The sequence below is a fragment of the Haliotis asinina genome, chromosome 15 (genome assembly GCF_037392515.1).
Source record: "Haliotis asinina isolate JCU_RB_2024 chromosome 15, JCU_Hal_asi_v2, whole genome shotgun sequence".
Taxonomy (NCBI): domain Eukaryota; kingdom Metazoa; phylum Mollusca; class Gastropoda; order Lepetellida; family Haliotidae; genus Haliotis; species Haliotis asinina.
The window spans coordinates 7,822,225-7,831,982 of NC_090294.1; the positions used below are offsets into that span (position 1 = coordinate 7,822,225).

The 9,758-nt window shown below is 38.5% G+C and overlaps 1 protein-coding gene across 1 annotated transcript; it reads left to right on the forward strand.

Annotated features, from left to right (window-relative positions):
* Window positions 1–6,188: 6,188 nt before the first annotated feature.
* Window positions 6,189–7,211, forward strand: LOC137266275 (uncharacterized). Its single transcript, XM_067801765.1, has one exon. It carries the CDS (start codon window positions 6,189–6,191, stop codon window positions 7,209–7,211), a length of 1,023 nt encoding a protein of 340 aa, XP_067657866.1.
* The last annotated feature ends 2,547 nt before the right edge of the window (window positions 7,212–9,758 follow it).

Genomic DNA, 9,758 nt, shown 5'->3' on the forward strand with positions numbered 1-9,758 from the left:
CTCAACACTCCTGCATACACTGAATGTGACCGTGTGTGTCACATCACACACCTGACAATAGTTTCCCTGGAGGCATGTGATCTGCTCGTTTTGACGAGCGACAATACCCACCCAATCGTTATTTTCTCTAGCGTATTTACGCTGTGTGGGTTACCAACACTAAACTGTCCTTGAACAGATCTGATTGTGATCAATATGGTACAAAGAATGTGCATTCTTATTGTGAGCAAAAGTCAAAGACTCTCCCAGTAATGCAATATCACATGCGAAACGTTTGGAAATTGTGAGAATGAAATATGTATGAACATTACCCACTCTTGTCTTTGTGTAAGTGTAAGGGGAATATACTTTTAGGTAGTAGTGTAGTGTACATCCATGTTGGATAAATACAGTGATGAAGCATATCTTGAACACTCACGTTGCCACATGTGCTAAGGAAGATAAACACATACAAGCCACATAAGTATATTTGCCAAAGACGTTTGTACACTATACACCGATATATTAACCCTGTCACAGTTGTACATCAGGACTTTATTATGTTAATCGAGCTCTCGACTGCAATTGTACATGGAGACTAGATACAATAAGCTCACACGCTGTAATAAGTGAACATCGATATTCCTTTATAGTGACATTGCACCCTGACTACAGTTTACATCGAGATTACACTATGTACACTGAGCCGCCGGCTGCAATGGTACATGGAGACTAGTTATAGTAAACCCGAACCTTGCTGCGGATGTACATGGAGACTTTGGAAATATTAAGTCGCGGTCTACACCTTGCTAAATACAATAACAACCATTTTCTCATCCTGGCCACTGATTAACTTACCTATCATCTATCATAAGTCAGTCACCACCTTAAATCTTTTCATAGATAAAATGTCAGCCAATCTCCCCTTACTCTGATGCTTATAAAGCGAGGTGTTCTGTTACAATCCGATTACTAAATGAAATGGTACGTGTCTACTTTGAAACGAAACAGATAAGTCAAAGATAAAATGTTTGTTGAATGTTAAAGGGCAATCTCCAAATATATTCCTCACTGTATAGACACTCAAAACCCTTGGAAACCCAATAACGTCTTGTTTGAAATCGGATCGAATTAAGCTCGAGGCGTCAACAGCTATTACAAGAAAGCGTGATTACCTCGGTCGCCTCCAGCAGTCGTCCAAGTACATGACCGGATTGAAGTTAGACGTTGTCACGGTACAAAATGACAGTTTTCGAGAAAAAACAACCCTTTAACCAATTTTAAGCCGTGAATATTCCACCTTCAAGAAGGACAAAACTTGATCTAAAACATAGTCTTACATATGGAGTTTAAATTTTCGGATGATGATTTTATTTCTTTTAGATGTAGGCCTTGTGAAGAGAATTATCATATTTATGACGACATGGTGTTTCTTCAAAAGGGAATGCTGATGTGTTTTTCTTCTTGGGTCAGGATTCCGGGAGCTAAACCTCTGTATGAAACACACATGGCCTAGCTTTGCAATGCTGGTAAAGAATTAGAACTAAGACTTCTAGCTGATAAAACGGTCTCAAGTTACCGGCACCTTTACCTAGCTGCGATGTAGTCGTCTGTGTGTGTTCTGATTACCGCAGTTTCATCGCTTCCACCTGACCCTCACCACTTCGTCTACAATCATTTAGTTCTAAAAAATATACGTACTTTGGGGTGAATGAGTTAAGTTTTATACCGCATTCAGCAATAATCAAGTTATATGGCAGTGGTTTATAAATTATCGAGCGTGGGCCAGATGATCAAGTGATCAACAATATGGGCCATGTGCTTTAGAAGTGTAGGTGTTGAAATATATGATTCTGAAAAAGACTTTGTTTGATAAACCTTCCAACATTCACAAAGTTGACAGCCGTAGGTGACCCGAAAGGGCGTGGCCACACTCGCGGTCTATCTAAGTGACAAGATACGAAGGATGTTTGAAAATACGCGTTCATAAGCAGAATCTGAACACATATACATTGAAAGAAAACGACTCAATACCTATATAATGCAGATCATGAATTAATATTTGTAATTGTACCCACCCTTGATGAAACCGGAAGCACGTACACGGCATGGCACTCGTGGAAGTAAGATATGAACGAGTTGGAAAACGGCCATTGATACATTTTCAAAACTTATTCAAATTCCCGCGTAAGATCCATCCTATACACCAGTATTACCTTTCAGTCATCCTCAGTTATTTACTGTTAGTTGTGTTCAATAGCAGTTGTCATTTGTTGCTTGTGTTGTAGTATTTCTCCTCAAGTTAGCCGTCGATGTGTTGATCTTTAGTTCAGCAAATCCGAAGTCGATGATTTTCGCGGTCTATTTTTAACAAAGAATGTTCTGACACGGGGAGACTTATAAATTGTGAGTGTGTCGTAACAATAACATTATATTGTTCTGTGTATATCGTCACAAGAAGTACAATTTTGATGATTGAAGATGTCATGAAAAAAAATCATTTTTCCTTTTGCAGAAACGAACGAATCCAGAGCTAGTGTGAGAATGTAACGTACAGTAAATGTATTTTCATAAAAATTAATTACTGCTTAGACAACAACTGTCATCGTCTTTGTGAATCAGTATTTATTTTAGACATTAAAACAGCTAAACATCACATCTTTTGTTCACGAATTTGGACCAAAATTGAAATTATTTTGTTACTCCAAACAGCAGAGCTTTCGGAGTTAATTCTACCTAGTATAATGCAGGTAATGTTTCAGATCAAATTGTTTGACGTGTGTGCATATTTGTATAAAAAAATGATGTCATGTGGCTCAGTCCGTGGCTCCATACAGCTTTTAGATATTGCACTAGTGCAATCTGAACTGCAAAATGTACCTCATGTTTATGGCCATACTTTTTACCTACTTGCACAGTGTCTATGTTCATATTTTACTGTTAAAACAGACTTCATCTGGGAAACAGACTGATGATCCAAACTCTTGGAGCAATGATTACACTGACAGTGATTGAAAGACAGACATATTTTTCTTGTGATGGAATTTCATGAATAATAATAATAATATAGTAATATGAAATTATCATACCAGACCTAGAATGATTTTGTTGTAGTGATGTTTTTAATATTGAATATCAAAACTAAAAGTGACAGATAATGAAGTGTTGAGCAGGAGGTGCAACCTGTGTTAGTCTGTGGCATCAAGGTAATCATGTGGTGGCACCAGGGACAAGTAGATTTCTTTTTTCCTAATATTGAGCTCTGCAGTGAGTGGTTTTTGTTGTCCAGTTTGGAGCTATTCATTATGATTTCAATTTAGAATTTGTCATTGCCATATTTATATGACAAAGACATATATATCAAATGCTTCCAGATCTTAAACGAAAGACTGCTCAGTCATTGGCATTTTGTTATTCAAAGAAGACTCTTCTTGATGTTTCTTGTTTGATGATGGTTTAAGCTACTGAACACTAAATAATTGGAGTATATCACCATCAGACACTTCAGCAAACAGAAACAATCCTTGAAAGTTCAATAGACTCATTTCATATTGTGAAATTGCTCCTAAACCCAGGAAAAGACAATAGGGTAGAATAATATATATTTACAGAATATGAAGCCTGTTTACTTTCACCAGAGACAATATAACTTATTATATGTATATGGTTTCTTTTTTTATCAAATGATAACATTTTCTGATAAATATACTGTTACTGCAACAACATAAATGACATTAGTCATGTGTGATTCAAAATAATTAAGTAAACACAGAGGTATTGTTGAAAACAAAAATAGCTCATCACCCATTTGTATTTGATGTACATTTTGGCACAATATTATAAAGAAATAAAATACACAAAATAATATGTAACATCTATCCATATATTTTATGGCATACATGTAGTTCTATTAAAGAATTGTGTAAAATTGTCAGTTTTCAACATTACTGAAAGACATTAATTAAAATGTGGTTATTTACACGTTGCTAATGCGTTGACAGACTTTAAGTGTCTTTGCCCTTGTCTATTTTGGAGAGAAAAATAATTGTCATATTATTAATATCAATTAACATATGAAAATATCTGAAAAGATTTAAAGTTGTAACCAGTTATGAAACATGAAGCATTGACAAATCTATCATAATTATTCAACAAGAACGTTAATTTATTGCATAAAATTATGAATGTAATTCAACTTGTTCTGACGTGAGACATTTAATTTTTCCAATCATGTAATATGAACGCAATATCTATCAAATCATCTCCGATTTCATGTGAAACTGAAAATATATTTTAGTTTATAAAACATGTATCGTGCAGTTCCTACTACACTACATCGTCATAAAAAGAAAAGCATGAATGTTATTTTGAAACAAATGCCACGCCCATATCCGCGCACCTGTTGTTGAGAATGATGTTTCTAAACGTTTTTGTGTCGGTCCATGTGAAAAAACGAATAAGCTGGGATCAACATGCATCACAATTATATCTTTGCTATCTTTATATTCAGTGGACAATAAAGTAATGTGCCTAATATGAACAAAAATTCAAATAAAGGGACTGAAAAACTTGCATCTGCAGTGTTGACCGACTGTTGTTTCCGGGTCACGAGAGCATACAAGGTGAAACTGGTTCGGCTGTGTGCGAATTATATAGTCAAAAATACACCAAGAAAATTCTATGAGCTCTGATTAATCATTTTAAACAGTTATTTGTGCTAAAGTTGGGTTTGTCAGACGAAATATCTCTAACTTTTCTGTTAATATTCAATAGCGAATGAATTTCATCAGGCAATCCCTGTCTGTGACATCACATCCGGTGACCTTTGCATTTACTAAAAAACAAGGTAGATTTCACGATCTTAATTTTCGTCTGTCTCTCGTCATACTAAACGGAAAATGATACATGGAACACTCGTAGAATGTGAAATTCTCCTTCTTTCGCCAGGTCTTACACAGAAGAGTTCTGTAATCTTTCTTCTGACCCAAAAAGCTATATTTTATATAGGAGTTGGACGAAGCGCGCCATGTTTGTTTTTCGTACGTGTAACACGATCTAACACCGTCTTTTTGCGGGTTTGTGCAAAACTTATTGAACCATAACACTTGAAATTTGCACTCATGAATGTTTATAAATCATGTATTTTATTCTGCTATTTTCATGACATGGCACGTTTAAATAAACGTAATAGTGCCATTTCAATAACACCTGTCATGACATCGAAAATATGATTTGTTTTAAATTACGACGAACGTTTTCGATTATTTTTTTCAGAATTAATGTTTAATTTGTCGTCGCGCGGATATTTGCCGATATACGAAATTAAAGTCAGATACTTATGAAATATCAGTAGTAACAATATTGAAATCGGTTTGCGATAATTGGACAATTTATACGGCTCCTAATATAAAACGCATCCGGCTGTCAATCGAGCAGTTCAGTTAAATTCAATAAAATTTACTTTATTCATGTAGTTAATATCTGTACGTTTGAAATTATCTGGATAGTTTTTGATAATAATGTATATTTTTCTATCTAGTATTATTCAGCTGAAAATTTTCCAGTTGTTCCTTATTTAGTGACACACCGACTGTTTGAAATCACCCACCCTCTTATCAGCGCCTTATGCTGAAATTAATTCAGCAGGCTAAAGGTTAAATGATACGGTGTCCTCCCAATACGACTACTCTCCAACTGGACTACTTCCCAACTCGACTACTGTTGAAATACTCATTTCAATTAGGCACCCTTTATAATAATGGACTCATTCCACTGACTTAGTTAAGTAAAGAACATAACATTTAAAAAAAAATAATTAAATAACCAGGAAACAGGACGGATTGATAATCCTCACTTGTTTGATCAGCTATTTGTTTATACAAACATTAGTTTTATCTGATTGCATCTTTAAAGTTGTGTTTGTGATGATCCTTAAAAGAACTGATCAAAGTATTCTTGTATAAACAAACAAACAAGCTTCAATGCAAAACAAAGGAGTAGTAGCAAGAGGTAGTAGAGAGTTAAATGTCTCAACGTCTCAGTTTTTCAAAACTTAACTATATAAGATTGGAATGGAAATTTCATGTTATAACTATGGCGAATGTTCAGAGAGCAGAGTTTGTGATATCACAGAGAGGAGCCCGGCAGGTTATACATCAGAGCTATAGATACAAGCTGAACCGCACTGGAGATACTGCAGTCTACTGGAGATGTGCTCAGACTGGATGCAAAGGACTGCACTTCCAAAGGACCTAGCATCGGTCAACATAGAGGGTTCCTGGACTAACACCAAAGACGGTCGCCGATTCCTGGTAGTTAACAGTGGCAGAGAAGACAAGATTCTTGTATTTGCGACGGATGAAACACTTGAGATGGCCCAACAAGCGAACATTCTGTATATGGATGGCACTTTCTATTCTTGTCCAGGACTGTGGCACCAGCTGTATGTCATCCACTCCATGGCCGGCGGCAAGATGTTTCCCCTCATGTTTTGCCTCTTACCAGACCGTCGCCGAGAGACTTACACTCGCTTGTTCCAGCAACTGAAAGAAGTTACCCAGGACAGAGTAGGAAGACCCCTCAGCCCAGACGTCATCCAGGTAGACTTCGAGTATCCTGTGCACCAGGCTATTCACGCAGAGTTTCCTACCACCGCAGTCCGAGGTTGTTATTTCCACTACTCCCAGTGTGTCTGGAGAAAGGTGCAGGACTTGGAACTTGTACGTGCCTATAAGGACAACCCTGAAGTTGGACGTTTGGTTCGCCGTGCTGCTGCACTGGCACTGTTGCCTGCAGGGAATGTCCAAGATGTGTGGGTGGACTGCATGAATGACGGCCCTATTGGTCATGCCAAGTGCGAGCAGTTTAAAGACTACATCGTGAACAACTGGGTGGACTTCGGTGCTAGATTCCCCATTGCTGTCTGGAACCACAACAACACTGAAGGGCCGAGAACAAACAACCACCTAGAGGGTTGGCACCATCACCTGAACCAAACTGTGCAGCGCTGTCATCCCAACATCTTCAGTTTCATCTCCACCATCAAGTCCTTGGAATCCTCAAACAGAAGACTGCTTGCTCAGATGATGCATGGTGCCAACCCTCCACCCAGGAAGAGGAAGTATGTTCAACTGGACACTCGTCTGCAGAACCTGAAGACCCAGCTGCAGAACAACCAGAAGACACCCTTGGAGTTCGTGGACGCTGCAGGAAGATTGCTGAAATTAGACTGAACACTGTGCACATGATATACCTGTACCTAGCAACATTCAGTGATGACTATTTTGGCTATGCGACAAATTAAATGCGCTATGTGATAAATGTGTGATAAATGTGTAATGTGTTGTATGTAAAATAAACATGAGATTACACGTGTGTTTATATTTTGGTTGAAAATGAACTGATCCAAGAGTCGCATGATAGGGGTGACAGGTAGTAATTAGAAATCAGTCGTCCATTAAGTTTGTGTATTTAATGAGTAGTCCAGTTGGAGAGTAGTCGTAATGGGAGGGAACCAATGATACACTACATATATTTAACATTTGTTTTGTGTGCGCCATATGTGACAGAATTGAATTCAAATAAATAACTGTTTGTTTGCTTGCCGTTGCTTGCCTTATGTTAAATGGAACTCGGCAAACATCTCATAGACTAGAAATACAATCACTCCAGGAAGTGGAAAACTGAGGTATAACAAATGCACCATGTAGAGAGACATGAAAGAACCTTTAGACTGGATACAGAGGAATATTGAAAACCAGTTAAACACTGCAGAGAGACGATTATTCCACATACAGGAGCAATCGGACCAGGTAGTGTAGCAGTTAATCCCGGCAGAGGAACAATCAGAAAGCCACATCGAAGAGCTGTCAAACCAGGAAAAGGTCTGATCATGAAAGTGGATTGTAAGACAACAGACGGTGAGTACAAATCTATGCGATCGAGAAATACCTTTTCCTGAGCTGTATCTGGTGGCTTTGTGGTCTGGACGACTGCTGGTGGTCCACGAAGGAGACTAGACAGCACAAATGCGCTAAAACCGTGACTTTGTGGGAATGAAAACTTTCAGATGATGAAAATGTGTCCGGATAACAGAGATTTACAAAGGTGTCTCGTTAATGGTGTGTCTTTGGGAACGAATAGACCCTACTGTGGCCGTTGAAGTTAAATCTGGTCCAACGCAACCGCCACTGTGCGTGTAAAAGATAGCTTCCGTAGTTTCTGATTATACTCCTCGCATGGTTCACTGAGGTATGCGCGATCTACGTATCCAGTAACGAATTACGTGTTTCATCCAATAATACCATGGAATGAGACATTCAATTATGCTCCCTCCAATAGCATACATGGGTATCACGCCCGAATACGCAGGACATTTCATTCATCACACGTATTCTGTCAACTCCCACATGGTTATCCATCCCTGTGTACAACGCATGCCCATCATGCTGATACACAATGGATACATTGTCCTTTCACTGAGAGTTTCTTCCCTCAATAAAATCCGCACAAACATTAACATTATCCCAGTATAATGTGACATTCTGGATACGTGACACGACTGTACACGACCCATTTTCAGCCCCTGACGTAACAATCAAAACTGTGACATATTTAGCGTCTCCTCATCAGATGATGACAAAGAAGGTGATGACTTCGATTTTTCGGAATTCAGAAGGACTATTTCTGGTGGACTGCCTTCGGAAATATGAGAATATTTATGGTCTGTATTGCCCAGGCAACGGTATGAAAATATGAACGTTAAACGTGCGTTAATGTGCCGGGGCAATGTTGCCCAGTGTGGCTTCAATCACACGTCCTTCGTCTTTACCAGCTCCAAGACCATCCGCGCGAGGAGAATCAGCATAGGAAACAACATCATGGCGATACAGCTATGGGCAAACCATCATGAACAAATTTTCTGCATGTGATTAAGACATCTGGGAATGATGTTTTAAGTACCAGCCAAAAGTATGCACTTCAGTCATAGTTTGGCTCACAACATTTAAATCATCCCTTGTAATTTTGTTTCCATTATCTTAGGTCAAAATGTAGTTTAAATGCCACAACCTTACATGATTTGAATAACCCCTCCCCCCAGCGAGAAAGTGTTTCACAAAGAGTTTCCCCTTGAACGGACATATCTGGAGCGAACCCTCTTAACTGACCTTCATGTCACCTAGCATCCTTGAGACACGCTCAATTCCCTAACTTGCCTGATCTTAAGTGAGGATAAGTCTTTGAGGGAAGCATGCTGAAAGTGATTTACTATGGCAGCTATGAGTTTCAGCTTTCTTCGTTGAAACGATAGAAGTGCAGTAAAGTGCATGGTTTGCACAGCAACACGAGATCCTGGTGTTGCAAGTGATGTGATAAATACTATCTATAAATGCATTGGACGTTACAGAAAACCCATATGCCCAGGTGCTCCTGTAACAGAGTCTACAGGAAGCTTCACGCTCACGTGTGGATATATTGTGTGAAGCCCAATTCCTGTGTCCCCTGCCATGATACTGCTAGAATATTCCTAAAAGCGGCTTAAAACGAAACTCACTCACTCACTCATGTGGTCGAGGTCAGAACTTACACATTACTCTATAGCAAGAAACAATGATGACGTTTTTGCATTGCTTATTACAGAGAAAAATATACTTGGACAAAGTACCTTAATCGGGGTTCCAACAAGGAGAAGACTCAGTCACTTGTCACAAATGAAGGTTGAAGCATGAGTAAGGTTGGATTGACGTACGAATGAGATTGACTTGTTGCCGTTCTGTAAT

Bases quoted from the DNA above. Each gene is read 5' to 3' on its own strand.
- LOC137266275 (XM_067801765.1), top strand. From the start codon at position 6,189: ATGTGCTCAGACTGGATGCAAAGGACTGCACTTCCAAAGGACCTAGCA.